At 38.3% G+C, this 18,941-nt stretch overlaps 1 protein-coding gene across 1 annotated transcript; it reads left to right on the top strand.

Annotated features, from left to right (window-relative positions):
* Nucleotides 1-412: 412 nt before the first annotated feature.
* LOC132046237 (uncharacterized) lies at nucleotides 413-3,899 on the top strand. Its single transcript, XM_059436804.1, has 3 exons — nucleotides 413-512; nucleotides 3,119-3,308; nucleotides 3,767-3,899. The coding sequence occupies exons 1-3, from the start codon at nucleotides 413-415 to the stop codon at nucleotides 3,897-3,899; spliced, it is 423 nt and encodes a 140-aa protein (XP_059292787.1).
* The last annotated feature ends 15,042 nt before the right edge of the window (nucleotides 3,900-18,941 follow it).

Genomic DNA, 18,941 nt, shown 5'->3' with positions numbered 1-18,941 from the left:
GTATATTTCGTATATCATTCTTTTGTTGTCGTGAGGGCTTATATATACATGTACTGGTTTTACGAAGTAGTTTATAATCAATTCATAATAAGCATGGTTTTGGGAGATTATATATGTACAGCCTGGCATGATAGTAGTAAGACTGGTGGTGCTCGGTAGTCAGCTTCGGGTACCCGTCATGGCCCACTAGGCGGGTCGTGACAAAAGTGGTATCAGAGCAGTTCTGTCCTAGGGTGTTTCTACGAGCCGTGTCCAGTAGAGTCTTGTTTATGGGTGTGAAGCGCGCCACACTTATAAACAAGAGGTTGCGGAGCATCTAGGAATAATGAGCATCTTTCTTCTTCATAGATCGTGCGGTAGAGCTATAATGTAAGATTTCTTCTCATCCTAATTGTGCGTTATGATTTCAGCGATGCCGCCAAGGAAGAAGCAAATCCGCACAATATTAAATGCCGCTGGGGAAGGCACCAGTCGAGAACCTCCAGCTGAGTTGGGACATAGCGAGGTTCAGAGTGCTACTCCCTCGCATGCTACTCCCACTCCTATTCCTCCAGCCCAGAGGAGCATGAAAGGGCCCCAGCCCCTTCCCCTATTTCTCCGAATCAGGACTTATGTGATGCAGTCCAGTTGCTGACTCAGTTAGTTGCTGCTCATACTCAGCGGCAGAGTGCGGGTCCAAGTGATAAGGCGACGAGTGCCCGAGCCCGTGATTTTATGAGCTTGAACCCTCCAGAATATTTCGGGACAAAACCGGATAAAGACCCGCAGGGCTTTATTGATGAGATGCTGAGAACACTGAGAATAATTCATGCTTTTTGATACTGAGTCCGTGGAGTTGGCTTCTTATAGACTCAGGGATGTAGCTGTTCTATGGTATAATAACTGGATTTCTTTAAGAGGAGAAAAAACACCTCCCTCGAAATGGCAAGAGTTTGTGGATGCTTTTATTCGTCATTATTTACCACCCGAGGTCCGTCGGGCTCGTGCTGATAAATTCTTGAATCTCAAGCAAGGGAGTATGAGTGCCCGGAAATATAGTCTTCGGTTTAATTCATTGGCTAGATATGCTCCGGCCATGGTAGCCGACATGGGAGACCGGGTACATCGGTTTGTGAGTGGCTTAGGGCCACACTTATTTAAAGATTGTTTGACGGCTTCACTTCTGGAAGGAATGGATATCTCGCGTATTCAAGCACATGCCCAGAACCTAGAAGAGCAACAACAACCGCATAGGGGTGAGCGAGATATAGATAGGGGACGCGGTAAGAGGACTAGATCTGCGGGTGCTAGCAGTGAGTATAGAGGAGGCCAGGGGAAACAGTATTCCAGACATTCAGGCTAGTCTGCAACTAGTATGCCTCCTCGATTTGCGGGCTAGAGGTCTGATCGCCTTATCTATTCTTGGCCAAGTCAGAGTTCGAGAGCTTCGGGTTCCCGATATTTGATTCCGGTCGGAGAGACCATTGCCACGGTGTAGTCAGTGCGGTAAGCTACATTCAGGTCAGTATCGCTGAGGCTCGGATGCTTGCTATGCCTGCGGTCGAGTTGGCCATATGATGCGTGATTGTCCATTGAGGAGCGGCCGAGATGAGGCCCAGCCCACAGGTTCAGTAGCAGGTTCTTCGTCGTCCGTGCGCCCTGTAGGGCAGACTCCCCAGGTTTCAGCGGGCCGTGGCAGAGGCAGAGGAGGAGCCTCTAGTTCGAGCGGTCCCCAGAACCGTATTTATGCATTGGCCGGACGACAGGATCTGGAGACCTCCCCCGATGTTGTTACAGGTATATTGAACGTATCTTCTTATGATGTTTATGCATTGATTGATCCGGGTTCTACTTTGTCATATATTACTCCTTATATCGCTGGTCGTATTGGAATAAAACCCGAGCCAATCAAACCTTTTGAAGTGTCTACTCCGGTTGGTGATCCAGTAATAGCTAGACAAGTGTATAAAAAGTGTGTGATTGCAGTATGTGGTCGACACACCGTAGCTGATTTAATTGAACTGGAAATGCTGGATTTCGATGTTATTATGGGCATGGATTGGTTAGCTTCCTGTTATGCCAATGTAGATTGTAAAGCCAAAGTGGTTCGGTTCCAATTTCCGGGAGAACCAGTCCTGGAGTGGAAAGGTAATACCGCATCTCCAAAAGGCAGATTTATTTCCTATCTCAAAGCAAGGAAGATGATCGCCAACGGCTGTATTTATCATTTAGTTCGAGTTCATGACATCGAAGCAAAACCACCGACTCTCCAATCTGTCCCGGTAGTAAATGAGTTTCCAGATGTGTTTCCGGATGAACATCCAGGCCTTCCACCAGAACGGGAGATTGAATTTACTATCAATATGTTGCCAGATACTGAGCCGATATCCATCCCTCCCTACAGAATGGCTCCTGCAGAATTGAAAGAGTTAAAAGCACAATTGAAAGATTTGCTCGAGAAGGGATTTATTAGGCCCAGTTCATCGCCATGGGGAGCACCTATCTTATTTGTAAGAAAGAAAGATGGGTCCTTGCGGATGTGTATTGATTATAGGCAGTTGAACAGGGTGACAATAAAGAATAAATATCCACTTTCGAGGATCGATGATTTATTTGATCAATTGCAAGGAGCCAAGTGGTTTTTCAAGATAGATCTGAGGTCAAGATACCACCAAGTGAGGGTCAAAGAAGAAGACATTCTAAAGACGGCTTTCAGAACTAGATACGGTCATTATGAATTTCCGCTGATGTCGTTTGGCTTGACTAACGCTCCAGCAGTGTTCATGAACTTGATGAATGACGTGTTCAGGCCATTCCTAGATTTATTTATAATTGTGTTCATTGATGACATCCTAGTATATTCCAAGTCAGAGGAGGAGCATGCAGATCATTTGCATACTATCCTTGGAATTCTTCGAGCTCGAAAATTATATGCTAAATTTTCAAAATATGAATTCTAGCTGAATTCTGTAATTTTTCTGGGCCATATCATCTTAGCCACCGGTATTCGGGTCGATACTCAAAAGATTGAGGCAAAGGAAGACTTGGCCAAGGCCTATAATACCTACAAAAGTCTGTAGCTTTCTAGGATTGGCGGGTTATTACAGAAGATTTGTGGAAGGATTTTCCTCTATTTTAGCACCGTTGACGAAGCTAACACAGAAAGCCGCCAAATTTCAGTGGACTGATGCTTGTGAGCGTAGCTTCGAGGAGCTGAAAGATAGGTTGACTTCAGCTCCAGTCCTGACACTTCCAGAAGGATTAGAAGGCTATGTGGTGTATTGTGATGCCTCCGGTGTCAGGTTAGGGGCGTGTATTGATGCAGCATGGTAAGTTCATTGCTTATGCTTCCAGGCAATTGCGGAAACATGAGAAGAACTATCCGACCCATGACCTTAAACTAGCCGATTATTCATGCTCTAAAGATATGGAGGCATTATTTGTACGGTGTCCATGTGGATATCTACACAGATCACAAAAGTCTCCAATATATTTTCAAGCAAAAGGAATTGAATCTGCAACAGAGGCGATGGTTAGAGTTATTAAAGGACTACAATATAAATATTCGATACCATCCTGGAAAAGCAAATGTGGTAGCCGATGCTCTTAGTCGTAAATCCATGGGCAGTAGGTGTGATGTTCCGCTGTAGCATAACCTAACTATTTCGTCCCTAGATACGGAAGTAAAAAGGCACCAATATAAAGATTCCAAGTTGAGCTATTATAGAGATACACTTCCCCAAAAGGAGAAGTCACCATTTGAGATCTCTGCAGATGGAATTCTCAGGTATCGAAGCAGGCTATGTGTTCCGGATGTTGTGGGATTACGTCGTCAGATTCTGGAGGAATCCCATTACTCTCATTATTCCGTTCACCTAGGAGCGACAAAGATGTACCATGATCTTAAACTAATGTATTAGTGGGAAGGAATGAAGAGAGATATAGCGAGTTTGTAGCTCAATGTCCAAATTGTCAACAAGTGAAAATTGAGCACTAAAAACCAGCAGGGCTCGTGCAAGCAATGGAAATTCCAACCTGGAAATAGGAAGAGATTAACATGGATTTTGTTATAGGCTTATCTCGTTCTCCGCATAAATATGACTCCATATGGGTGATTGTTGACAAACTCACGAAGTCAGCATATTTTCTGCCAGTCAGATCCACATATTCAGCGGAGGACTACGCCAGATTGTATCTCAAAGAGATAGTACGACTTCATGGCATTCCTGTATCCATCATTACTGACAGAGGAACACAGTTCACAGCTAAATTCTGGAAATCCTTTCAAGAAGGATTGGGCACTCAAGTGAAATTTAGCACTGCGTTTCACCCGCAAACTGATGGACAAGCTGAACGCACTATTCAAACCTTAGAAGATGTGTTGCGGGCTTGTGCATTGGAAGTTGGAGGTAATTAGGAGGATCACTTGCCACTTATTGAATTTGCATATAATAACAACTATCAGGCCAGTACACACCATAACATACACTAGACTTTCGACTGCGCTCCTATAAGGAACTCGGCTCATTTTTTCTTTCTCTTCAAGAGTCTTAGGACACATTTGATAACCCAAGGCATGGCCTTTACTGATAGGAGTATCAACAGGGCTACTATTTTGCATATTGAATCGTTCAAGATCTTTGCTAATGTAATTCTCTTGGGAGAGATACAATAGTTTGTTTGGACGATGTCTTGAAATCTTAACTCCAAGAATATATGCAGCTTCACCCATATCTTTCATCTCAAATTGGGATGATAACCATGACTTTATCTCAGTAATGAACTCCTTATCATTTCCAGCTATAAGTATGTCATCTACATACAATGTTAAAATGATAAACTTGTTTCTTGATCTTTTAGTATAAACGCAGTGGTCTTCATCCGTCATGGTAAAACCATTGGATATGACAACATTCTAAAAACGTATATACCATTGCCTTGAAGATTGTTTGAGGCCATAAATAGACTTCAAAAGTCTACAAACCTTTTGTTTGTGGCCCTTTTCAATGAAACATTCAGGTTGTTCCATATAAATTTCTTCATCTAATTCTCCATTGAGAAAGGCAGTCTTTACATACATTTGATGTAACTCAAGATCCAAGCTTGCAACTATAGCTAGAACAAGACAAACAGAGGTAAATCCAATAGCAGGAGAGAAAGTCTCGTCGTAGTCTATTTCTTTCTGCTGTGTATACCCTTTTGCCACTAGTCGAGCCTTGTATCTTTCAACTATGCCATCAGCCTCGAGCTTTATTTTGACAACCCATTTGCTCCCAATAGTTTTGCATCCCTAAGGGAGGTCAACTAGTTCCCAAAATTTATTGACTCTCATAGACTCCAACTCATCTTCCATTGCTTTTGTCCATTTGTCCTTAGAAGGGCATGAGAGTGCCTCTTTTACATTTTTAGGCTTATTTTCATCTTGTAGGAGCATCATAAATAATTCACCGTCTTCAATGTCAAATCATCGGTGGGGACTCTTTTTACGAGAACCACGTCTAGTTTGTGATTCATCATTGTTCCCATTTGGATCAACGTTGCTCTCACTCGGATCAAGAACACTTAACCTGCTCCTACTTGGAACAAGATAGATGACCATCATGCTCCCACTTGGAACAAGATCCATTTGGTCACTTTCATTAAGTGTAGAAGGATTACCTTAATTGGCACTTGATGATGGAAGAGGTTGCTGATGAGAAACTAATTCATCATCTGCTAAAATACTCCCACTCGAATGAAGAGATCCTTGTACGTCTTGATCCCCTAGTTCAAACAATGATAGGTCTTGACCTACCTATCCCTTCTTAGGAAACTCATTCTCTAAGAATGAGACATCTTGTGATTCAAATTCAATTACACTCCCACTATTTGCTGACCTATAAACACATAACCCTTTGAGGTTTCAGAGTACCTTATAAAGATACTTTTCTATCCTCTCGAGCCCAATTTGCCAAATTTGTGAGAGGAATCATGTGTATAAGCAGCACAACCCCAAGGTCTTAATACACTTAGGTTAGAATGTCTTCCAGTCCATAACTCAGATGGAGTGGTTGTAACTGATTTTGTAGGCACTCGGTTAAGTACATAGGTGGCAGTAAGCAAATCATCACCCCAAAAATTAATTGGGATGTTGGCTTGTGCCATCATTGACCTAACCATTTCTAGGAGCGTTCTGTTTCTTCTCTCCGCAACACTATTTTGTTGTGGAGTATTTGGGACAATCAACTGATGAAGTATTCCCTTTTCATCACATAACCCATTAAATTGAGTCGATAAGTATTCTCAGCCACGATCAGTTCGAAGAGCTTTTATCTTTTTGTCTAATTGACTTTCCACTAAGCTCATATAGCGTTTGAACCAACTTATTGTTTCAAATTTGTGGGAAATTAAATAGACATAACTGAAATGGGTAAAATCATCAATAAATGTAATGAAATAACTTGCTCCATGCCTAGCTCTAATATTCATAGGCCCACATATATCATAATAGACTAATTGCAAAGGATTTTCAGCTCTAGTCGCTTTTCCGAAAGGTTTTCGTGCAGATTTTCTCGCTAGACAATTGTCACAAGTGGACAATTCCACATGTTCAATGCCAGCAAGCAAACCTTGTTTTGCTAGCCTTTGCATTCTTTGTTGGCCAATATAACCAAGTCTAGCATGGCATATGCTTACCTCACTATCATATTTATTTGTAGAAGCAAACATAGAAAAAATAGCATTATTATTGAATGAACCATAATCCAAATCCATAATAAATAAACCTCCTGTCACATGACCAAAACCAAATAATGTTGAATCATAAGTCAACTTGAGATAAGTGTCATGAAAAAATAAGCTAAATCCTATCCTAAGCAAAATAGAGAGGCGAAATAACATTCCGTCGAATTGTTGGTGCATAGAGGACATCATGTAGAATTAGGTCTCGATCGCCACACATGGCTAACTTGCATGTACCGATCCCTTCAACAATAACTTTATTGTTGTTTCCCACTTATATCCTCTTAGCTCCACGTGAAACTCGCCGAACTTCAACAAAGGCATTGCGCTTCTAAGCTATGTGGTCCGTTGCTCCCGAGTCTACAATCCATAAAGGATTAGATTCAGTTAGTAAAACAGAACTAGGAACACAATGTTCACTAATTCAAATTTTATGATATACCTTTCTAGGAGGCTCAGAGCAATCCTTAGCATAGTGACCCTTCTTTTCACAATTATAGCACTTTACTTTAGCAACATTGACACGTTTGGGACGTCTGGTTTTTTCCTTTTTCAGTCTTGGCTCGTTTAGCGAGTGAGGGGCCGAGTACGAGGGCCCTCTCTTCTTTCCCCAGTTCTTTGGCTTTGAATCACCTTTGTTTTTGGAGGTTTTTTCCATGTGTAACTCAATTATTGGCTGACCTCAGGATGAGTCATTCCTCCTCTAACTCAAGATGCCTCAGGACATCTTCCCGGAGTTGTGATTCTTTCATTATGAGTCAATTGCATCTTCATAATCCCATAAACTAGGCAAAGAGTATGACAACTTGAATTTGTTGTTCATTGGTCAACACATGACAACATCTTTTGTCTCCCCGATCATGTTTATCATTTACCTCGGGATGCGTTTTTCATTGAATGCTGCGCCGCTTGTATGAGTCAAACTTGATCGTCAAGGATCTTAGCCTTGCAAAGAGAACGGTACCAAACCTATTCTTCAAAGCAATCCAAAGTACCATAGCCCTTTGGTGATACTTGAACTCCTTAGATGTCATCATCCAGGTGCTTAGCACAATGCAGAAGCACTGAGTCCTTTTTTTCCAAGCATAATAAGCTTCACGATCATGCCTATAGCCGTCGAATCAGACCAACCGTGTTAACCGCCATTCAAGTTTTCATTCATGACATTGTTAATGGTTTTCATTGAGTTTTTTTCGTTTTCCACATACTGAACTTTCAAACTCCAAGTTTCGTAGTTGTCACCATTGAGTTTTAACCCTTTGTTAAGCACAACAACAATGTTTTTCGAAGCAGTAGTCAATAATATGTACGTGTGTTGAACATAGTGCCTTGCATTTTATTATTTTAATGATTCTCATTACTTTTTTTGTGTGTTAAAGAATGACTACCGCTTTTAAAAACATTGTTATTGAGCTTAATAAAGGGTTGAAAGTCAATGGTGACAACTACGAAACTTGGAGTTTGAAAGTTCAGTATGTGCTGGAAGAGCAAGAGGCTTTAGAGGCTATTAACAATGTCATGAATGATCTTGAGGATGGCAACACGGTTCAGCATAGGCGTGACCATGAAGCATATTATGCTTGGAAGAAAAAGGACTCCACTGCTCGCATTACATTGCTAAGCACCTTGGATGATGACATCCTAAGGGAGTTCAAGGATCACCAAAGGGCTATGGAACTTTGGATTGCTTTGAAGAATAGGTTTGGTACCTGTTCTACTGCAAGGCTAAGATCCTTGACGATCAAGTTTGACTCATACAAGAAACGGCCAGAGCATTCAATGAAAACACATCTAAAGAAAATGACAAACATGATCGGGGAGTTAAAAGATACTGGTAATTTGTTGACCGATGAATAACAAATTCAAGTTGTCATACGCTTTTTGCCTAGTTCGTGGGATCATATGAAGATGCACTTAACTCATAATGAAAGAATCACAACTCTGGAAGATGTCCGGAAGCATCTTGAGTTAGAAGAGGAATGACTTAAGGTTGCACAGCCAATAGCTAAGTTACACATGGCAACAACCTCAAAAAAAAAAAGGTGATTCAAAGCGAAAGAACTGGGGAAAGAAAAGAGCGACACCTCAGACTCAGCCTGCTACGTGAGTTGTCACGACTTATTTTATGAGGCCGTGCGGGCACCTATCATTCCCGCCGCGATAGGCGAACCCTCATCCTAACGTAACCAATTCAAGTAAAGGCGGAAGAAATACATATAGAATAAGTCTCAAATCATCCACATAAGATAAAGTGCAGAATACTAAATACAATCCCATAGATCTGGTCTGGTCATACAAGAGCACTAACTATATACTACAAGTCTGAAAGATGATAAAGTTTCATAATACAACTGTCTCGAAATAAGAGTAAGACAAGTAAGTAAAGGAGAGAACATCTAGGCAGCGACCTTCATCACCTAGGTACCATTCCACAACACGCCATAGATCGACCGTTCGCATAAGAATTAAGGACGAGTTTCCACCCTCCATGGGTGATTGAGATAAGAAAGTTCAGATGCCAATTGGAATCGACTAGATACCAATTTAAATAAAGTTGCACGAGAGAATGAAAGAATTGAAAGTTTCCTAAATATCTTATATCCTCTCGGAGATAGGTATGTAGCTCACCGTACCGATCCATAAGACTCTACTAGACACACTCTTGTATTGTAGACTGGGTAACCCAGGGCTCTGATACCAACTTTTCACGACTCATTTTGATATAAGTCGTGCAGGCACTTAACTTTCCTACCTAGGTAAGAGAACCCTTAACCCAACGATAACGAAAGAAATGAATAATAAATCAAGCAAGCGGAAAAGAATAATTACGTAAGTCTCACACTAATATATAATAGAAATAGTGCGGAATTAAGGAAAACGTCCCCCAGGATCTGATTTAAGTCATACAAGAGCATCTAAAAGAAATAAATACAAGTCTAGAATGATAATACATAAATCAGTCTATGTCTCAGAATAGAAATAGTAAGACATAAATAGGAAGAGTCTTCAAGGCAGCCAATGTCTCGTGCTCACCCCGTAAACCTCGCTAACTCAAGCGACCGTCAACCACGGATACTTGAGGGTGACCCAACCTCCGGTACTCGCATTTGACACAAATTACTCAAATGCTTTTTAAATCTAAGTTTTACTTGTTTTCAAGTAAGTTTGTGTTAATTTGATGTGTTTTGTGTGTTGTGTAGGTATTTCGAAGTTAGAATGCAAGGAAAGTGAAAACAAGGAAATTCTGGTGTTCAGGACTGGTGTGGCACTAAGTCCGGACCGTCGTCATGTCGACGGTCCGTCGTCTTGGTTGTCGAAATGCACGGAGAGTTCCTATAGCTAAGGAAGGTCGACGAGATACAGAACTGGCAGATTGACGGGCCGTCAACATGTTCGACGGTCCGTCGAGTTGCACCGTCGACATACATCCTGTAGATTGAAAAGTGTCATCAGACTATCAAGCTGCACCATCGACATTATCGACGGTCGTCGAAGTGCAAAGACGATTAAGATTTTGTGAAGTGAAATTTTGTCATCAGATCATCGTCATGCACCGTCAACATGTCGACGACCGTCAAAGCTCAAAGACGGCCCATCAAGTTGCAAGCCGACTTGGAACTAGATTAGGATTAATTATTCCGAGTCTAACTTGTATAAATACCTGTTTATGTTTTATTTTTCAGACATCTGGAGTTTTAGACTTGTAATAATTACTTTTGGGTTCTTAGTAACTTTTGATGATTTTCCAGATAATTACATTCGTTACTTTCAGTTTTATTCGTAAGTTTCAATACAATTTCAATTATGCAATCTTCAATCTTTTATTATTTTTTCGATGCCATGAGTAGCTAAACACCTTTACTAAAGTTGTGAACCCAAGGATGGGTGTTTTGTGATTGATATACGCATAATGAATTGTTAGGGTTTATTTGTTCTTCGTTTTAATCACATAGTTAGTGGTTGCTAACATTAGCTAACGCCATAAACTTTAGTTTATTTGGGAAAATAACGAGGGTTTGGTAAGAACAAATAACAAGAACTCAAGGCTTTAAACCTTGTTTGATAAATTCACTTAGGAATAAGAGGAATTTACTTAGCATAATTAACCGTTCTTCATGCATACTTTCTTTTCTTTGGGAAAAGCATACAAAGAAATAATCTTTTCTTATTGGGAAATAGTCTAGATTCACATAGAGGTTAAGTGCATCCTTACAAATGATCCATTAGAAGTATATCAAGATCAAGATCCATGATCATACACTTTATCTGACGGGGACACAATCTTGGTTACTTGGTTATTTTTGCCTATATATTTACAACTTTAAATTACTAGTCACTCTAAATTAGTCCACAAACCAAAACCCTTATAAAACCCCTTTTTCTGGAGTACACCAGGACTGCAACATTAGTATAATACTTATTTAGTAAACTTTTCACACCATATTTTCTGTGGGATTCGACCCCAACCTTGTTGGGTTACTATATTTGACATCGTCCGCTTTACACTATTAAAAGGTGTAATTTGAGCGTATCAGCATTCATAAAAGAATGCAGCAAGTGCAGATCAGTACAAAACTACAGTACTGGTAGGTATTATAGGCCAACTAAATATAGCTAACATAATTCAGACAATAAAGCAAGATAGACAGATAAACCAACAAGTACAAGTCAAACATAATCAAACCAAGTACACGTCATAGCCTAAGTAGAGCATCTAATTCCAAATGTTCCAAGTCTCAATATGTCCAATCCGAAACCAACATCACAAGTAACAACACCAATCATCTCAAAGTAAGCCGTGAATGCAATGCAATGGAATAATGTATGAATGCAATGTAATGCCATGCGAATGCTCTGTACACATGTACTTTGGACAGAAATATCGACAACTCGGTAGCACAACCCAAGATGACTCGCGAAGTCTAAGTGCCACTAGTCCTGGATCTTGGCCCAATAGACAGAAGAGACCCGGATCTTTGTCCACGGGGGTTCTCACCCACACCACCATGCAGTCACTCAATCTGCGATTCCGGGACTAACATCGGATATCAGACTCTCACATCACTCTCATTTAAAACTGAGTCAAGCTCATCACAATGTTTCACCAAGAACTAACAGTGTCTCAACAATATGTCATGAAGAATAAAAATGAATGAAATGCATGTGTCAACATCAAGAATCAGCTCAATATCACAAGTACCGACATGGTACGCCAACAATATATTAATGTCACAAGTACCTACTGTTGACACCTAATTTTTGACCTCCCATAATTTAATTTAATTTAATTACTAAAAGTACTTGAATATTAAATGGGGTAGTATATGCTTTTTTAAAAAAAAAAAAATCAGAATGATTTTATAAACTATGCAGATAATGTTTTACCCGGAGTGTTTGGTAAAATAATTTCTATAATACACCATTTGAAAATTATTTTTACAACAATTGATGATGCATTTAGTAATCTCACCAGAAAATAGTTATTTATTTAATTGTCCAAATTATCAGAAATTAATCAGTAAATATTTATCCCATTTTAATACAAGGAAATTGATTGATTAAAATAAATAATCATTTTTACCCCCAAATTTTAATTTCTGCACAATCAATTAATGTGGACAATTCTCAAATTAACCATAATTAATTTAAATAATTAATTATGGTTATATTTTTATCTTGCTTATTATATGTTTAATTATGGCTGCGATTGAAATAATCAATCAGTTAGTCGAATAGGACCATAATTGAAATAACAAAATTTGTTGTTTAATTCAATTAAGGCCCTACTTGTAAATCCATTTTTTGTAAAATCAGTCGTGTTTTAGATTTATTGATTATTTGGTTTTTAATTGTTTAATAATCAATCTGTTTACCTACTCATTAATTCACATTTTTTTTGTCCCTTATACATACATATATGCATTAATACATATTTATTAATATTATTCGCATGTCATGTTTGTGGGTATATATATATATATACACCCAAATGAATCGGGCTGCCCCTCTTTTTTTTAATGGACCGAGTCTAGCCCAACAGAGCTAGAGCCAGACCTGGCCCAAATCGTAATTTAAGAAAAGCAAAGGGCCAAAGCCCCTTATTCCTTTTTTTGGCCGTCCAAACGAGACCCATGTCTTTCCCTCTCCCCTTCCCCTTTAACCCTAGTGCTGCTTGAGAGAGATTCTCTCTCCCCTACATCACGATCATTATTTTAGCATGTTTACAGAGGGGTTTGGTGATTTCTCCAGGCCTGTGTGGCCATTTGAAGTAAGCTAATTAATGTTCTTCTCCATTTTCGTTTTAAATCGTCCAAACAAGGAATTATTTTGATTTTGTTCTACTTTTTTGTATCTTTAACATTCAAAAACCTATAAAGCTTTAATGAGTTTTGTTGGCATATGTTTGAAATGCCGAGTTTTGATTGGTTCTTGGTAGAATCTCTGGACGGATCTGTTGTTGATCCAACTGGACCGTTGATGTTTTTTCTTATTAAATTGGAACCCTATAACGTGGAGTTGTGAGGAGGGAACCTCAAATTTGAGGTTTATCCCACATCGAGGCTTTAGGGTTTAAGGAAACTTAGGGGGATTCTATAAATAGGGTCTGTATTTTCATTTGTTAGAAGGTGAGAATAGAATCTCACTGGCAAAAAAAATGAATACCTAGGGTTTTCTAAGTCTTTTACACTCGAGACCTTTAATTTTTGTTTAGTTTAATAATTTTAAGTGTTTTGGCTTCCTTCTTGTGTTGGCTGAGTTGGGAAATTGAGGAAAAAGGTTCTTCGAGTTCGATTCTCGACCAAGATGCACATACCAAAGGTAATCCCCTATCCTTTATTTATTTCTTTTATGCATTTTCTAGTCTCTTTGTTTGTTTGGCTCTTCTTTTCTTTATGATGTTTGATTCTTGTTTAGTTAATTGTAGCTTAATTAGTTATAATATCCCAGTTTTTGTTCAGTATAAATGCTTGATCTTCCCTTTTTCTTGTTTAGTCTAGCCTCACTATTGATTGGTCGTGGTCTGTCTAATTTAGTACCACTCTGTTAATCAGAGGCCTAAAATTTTCCTGTCTAGCTGATACTATGATCAACCTTGTTGTTTGATTTTCCTTACTTGTTGGCTATGGTATTTTGATGTTTGCATGGTTTAGTGTCATCTTGTTAGTCATAGTACTCAAATTCCTAGTTTTAGTTAACATTATATTCAACATTGGTGTGATTTCCTTTCCTTGTTTAGCCAATCTTACCTCGTTGATTATGGTATTTGATGTTGTATGAAGTTGGTGTCATCATGCCAGTTATGATCTTCAAGTGCTTATTCCATGTTTAAGTTTGGTTGCCATCATGTTTCTGCTTTTTTTTTTTTTAAAAAAAAAAGACTTGAGTCTGCCCTGTTATCTATGGTACTTGATCCCTGGTTCCTTGTTTTGATTAGTTGGTCTTGCCTAATGAAAAGGGATTTGATATACTACCTCCATATCAACAGGCCCACTGAGTTCTGAGTTCTTTTATTTTTTTTATGAAAGATAAATCCTATTTTGTTTAGTCTATGGTGTTTTAGGCTCTTATTTTTGGGTTTAGTTTTGGATCATCTCGTTTAATAACAATTTTAAATGGCTTAGTTTAAGTTCATCTCGCTAGTTAGAAGGGTTAGCTGGTCCTGTTTGTTTGCTTAGATCATCATGTTCAGTTCTGATGTGTGGTTTCTTTGCTTGTTTGGTTTAATTATGAATGTATTGTGTCCTGATTATGTATATGTGTGTATACCTAGAGTATACTTTGGTTAGTGCACTTATGGGGAGGTTAATTGCGTTATTGTGGATCAAGCTTGAACCCTCCCCGATGTTAGCCATGCTTGGGATTCTTGGAAATCCCATGGAACTTTTGCAACATCGGGAAGACGAGGGCAAAAGCTTTCCAAAATTAACCCTCCAAGCATCCTTATGAGCGTATATACACGAGGTATACTCAAAATATACATGAATCATACATAAGCCATTTGTTCATTTTGAGTTTGGCAACTATCTTGTTACTGGTCTTTAACCCGTTCTTGTCATGAATTGAATTGTCGAGTTTTGTATACTTTGAAAATGGGAATATATGAGATATTAATCCTTATTTTTTCTTTTGTGATGATACACCCTTTGCATTTGGACCCTTCCGCATCAAGCATAAGGACAGGGCCAAGGCCCAGTCCTAACTTTGTTTTGGGGCTTGATTTTCGCATATTGAAGATGGAAGTTAATATTTACTAAAGTCCCAGCTATAGGTAAAAATAGCACTAATGGGGCGGGTAGCCCATTAGTAATTGAATTGTTTCCTCTCTCTTCATATTATTTGTTGTAATGTTTTTTTTTTTTTTTTTTTTTGTGTTGTAAAATTAAACCTTATATTAGTGAAACCCATGGATGTAGAACTTAGGATATCATCCAGTGATTTAGTTTTTTTTTTTAATCTAAAACTGGTATAAAATCCCTTTCAAAAAAAAAACCAACTTGTGGTAAAACTAGCGTAAAATGCGTTCCTTATGATTTAAATAAAACAGTTTTTGGGTAAAAAAAAAATGATAAAAGTTTGCAAAGCTAACTTTCAGAATTGAAACATGTATTAACTTGTATGAGTTTCAAAAACTGGGCCGTGTGAAACGAGATTTTTATCTAGTTTTAGTTTTTGTTACAAAATTAAGCATGCAAACTGGGATTTGTTAAGTCTATAAAACCTGAAAACTGGTTTGAATTTCTAGACCAAGAAATACATCCTTTATAAGGAATTTTGGGTCAAACACAATCGAGTTGTACCAAATTTGGGCCTGGAAGCCCACAAAATGGATTGAAAATGAGACATTTCGGTTTGTGAACTTAGACTAAAAATGGACATATTTTGGATTGGATTATTGGGCTGGTGGACTGAAATTTGACATTTTGAAAGCTGAAAGCACGTTTGGGCCGAGAAATTGACATTGGGCTAGAATTTAAGGTTTGATGGACTATGGTTTTGACTTATTGGGCTTCACTTAAAATGGACTTAATAAAGATGGGTTTATATATATATATATCAAAAAATGGGAATATATCCCCTATTTTCTATAAGTATATAAAACCCGTAAGCACTAAACACATTTCGTTAGGACTAGAATAGTAGCGACTCTATTCGGGAAGCGATCTGGGATGTGTCCAGTCGGTTCACGAAGTGAGTTGAACACACTACGCGATATTTCTAAACCAAAACCCCGATGAAGGGGATTTTTGCCAAATTTTTCTAAAGAGGAGATGATAAACATGAAAATGCTTTATTTTCAGTATACTCCAACACATAAAAAAAAAAAAAAATTAAAAAAAACTTACCGGTGAAGCTCGTATTTCATTGTATTCTACGGATCCTATATATGCATACTACAATTTTATATTCCTTAAACAATCCAAAAAGACTTTTTTTCTCGTATTCGAAAAACTTTTAAGCTGTATTTGGAATTTTCCTTTTGAATAAATTAGGGTGCGACTCTGAGTAAACATCAATTTAGAGCATCAACAATCTGTTACTTTTATGGAACTCAAAAGCAAATCGTATACATGGTTGATTTAATTTGATTTACCATTTAACTATAATAGAAGTTTATTTTACAAGTACTTGATTATGTGTTACTTTCATGATTTTATATTTACAGTTGTATTATCATAAAACTCGCTACTCCCGAAAGGGAAAAAGCATGGTATTTCCGGGTATGCGGGATTGCGGTATTTCAAAAAAACCGAAATACAACAGAAATTGGTAACAAAAACTAGCTACGATTCACCGTGTAAATATGTGGTTCAAGGTCAGTCATAAATTGTTCAACTGGAAGCAAAACCAAATAAGAAGTTGCAGTCGGTTTGGATATTTTAAGTATCCAAAAAAGAGGAACTACGGGGCGGGTCAAGTACATTATAATTGAAAAACCTTTCTTCCTCTCTTCATATTATTTGTTGTAAACCATGTTTTTTTTTTTTTTTTTTTTGTGGGGTGTTAATAAATTAAACCTTATGATTCGGAAACATTGCATGGATGGTAGAACTTAGGGAGATCTTCTAGTGATTTAGGTTTTTTTTTACACCTAAAATCGCTATAAAATCCCTTTCAAAAAAAAAATCCAACTTTTGGTAAGAGACTAGCGAAAATTTTCAGATTTGGGGATGCATTGAAATAAAGCATTGGAAGAGTTTAGGGAACTAATTAGTGAGCTCGGGATTGAAAAGAAGAAAGAAACCTAACTGCTTCGATCCCGATTGAAAACATGTATTAACCCCAGTGAAGGATGCTTTTTCCTAAAAATCGGGCCGTGTGAAACGAGATTTTTATCTAGTTTTAGTTTTTGTTACAAAATTAAGCATGCAGAACATCCCAGGATTTCAAAACTTAAGTCTATAAAACCCTTGGCCTTTGCCATTTGGTTTCCAAGATTGATTTTCGGACCAAGAAATTTCAGTCACTCATTCCATCTTTTAGGAATTTGAAAAGAAGAAACCAAATACTTTGACATAACCCCAATCATACCCAGGCCTGAAGCTTAAAGTAAAATGGATCATTACAAACACATTTCGGTTTGTAATTTAGACTACCTGTAGTGGATTCTCAAATATATGGTCAAGGTTAGGACCAATACTTAAGTAGGCAGGGACTGAAATAGTCTTGAGATTTTTGCCCAAACTTGGAGAAACAAAATGAACAAGCAGAAATTGACTTTCTTGATGACAGCATTCAATGGATGTTCCATAACTTCGTATCCACCGAGATTGTAATTAAGGTAACAAAGTGTCCATTTGTGCCGCTTATGGTAATTTGAGGGTTCGCCTATATATATATCCCTAAGACAATTTGGGAGATATCATCGTACCCATTTTCTATGGGATATTTAAATGTCCCGACAATAGACCACCAAGGGCATTGGATTGTGTTAGACTAGAATGGAAGTATGATCTGGGGTCTGTATTAGGCCGAGATATCCGGATGTGTCCGATTTGTATGGTGAAACGAAGTGAGTTGAACAACCACACCCCAATCGGTTTTCTGATAGGCACCAAAACCCCTATCTAGGGCGGCGATATGTACTTTTATTCCATCCGAATTTTTTTTTCCTCATAAGTCAAATACACATGACAAAGCTTACAAAAATTCTTTATTTGCTTTCGAGCAAATCGAATTTGTAAGCATAAAAAAAACTTATATCAAATACAAAACACATTGGCCTATGAAGCTTACTTAAGAACCCCGCTCCCCATGTCAACTCTACTTGTAATCAAGGAAATCTTTGGCATTATGTACTTTCTGGCTAACTCCGGAGCCAAATGGAGCTGCCAACTTTGCGGGGACATCTTCTATATTACTTCAACGCGTACAAAAAAGCTTTTTGTGAAGCATGTCCTCGAAAAAAACTTTTAAGCCGGGTTTGTCTTAATTATGTAAGACATGAATAATAATACTGAACAAAAACATAAGTATGAACAACAATACCATGGGATTATATAATTTAGAGCATAAGAGGATAACTTTATTACCTTGGTGTGCTTGATAGAAATATAAAGCATATCATAGTAAAGAAACATGTACATGTGCGTGCCGGCGGGGGCGGATGCCGTGCATAGATATTCCTTTTTTTTTTTTGAACACGGTGTGTGTCTTATTCTTGTACATAACGAGGTTTATACTTTTTACTCGCATTTACGGACGCCGAATTCATACGTCTCCCTTTCCCCCACGATGTCCCAAGTATATCACATTATATATATATATACATCACATAGCGGACGCCGAAAAAGCATGGTTTCCCATATCCGCGTCGGGCATCCCGCGGGATGGAATCGGTCAATTGGTGATAAAACGATTACCACTTCCCCTTTCCCCCATTGAACACGTACATATACATACACATATCCATACACATATCCATCACACATATCCATACACATATACATGTATCATACAAACGACATGCATGGGAGCCCGGAAAGTCATGTGTCTATCGGATCGTAAGGTCGGTGACCTCCGATTAATTATGGATTAACCAATAAACGTTTGTCTCACCTTGAAGCCAATTTTAACAAAACGGACAAATGATTAAAAGAAAACATGGAATGAAATCATGGACATCATATGCATTTATTTACGAGACTTTGGAATCTTTAGAAAATAATACCAAACTCAGGTAGAATTAAAGATCAAGACTAGTTTATCACTTTCATGCTGGCATTGGATTCTTGACTTAAGGC

Source organism: Lycium ferocissimum, unplaced genomic scaffold, assembly GCF_029784015.1.
Source record: "Lycium ferocissimum isolate CSIRO_LF1 unplaced genomic scaffold, AGI_CSIRO_Lferr_CH_V1 ctg9997, whole genome shotgun sequence".
NCBI classification, from domain to species: Eukaryota; Viridiplantae; Streptophyta; class Magnoliopsida; order Solanales; family Solanaceae; genus Lycium; species Lycium ferocissimum.
This window is presented reverse-complemented; position numbering and strand designations above follow the sequence as displayed.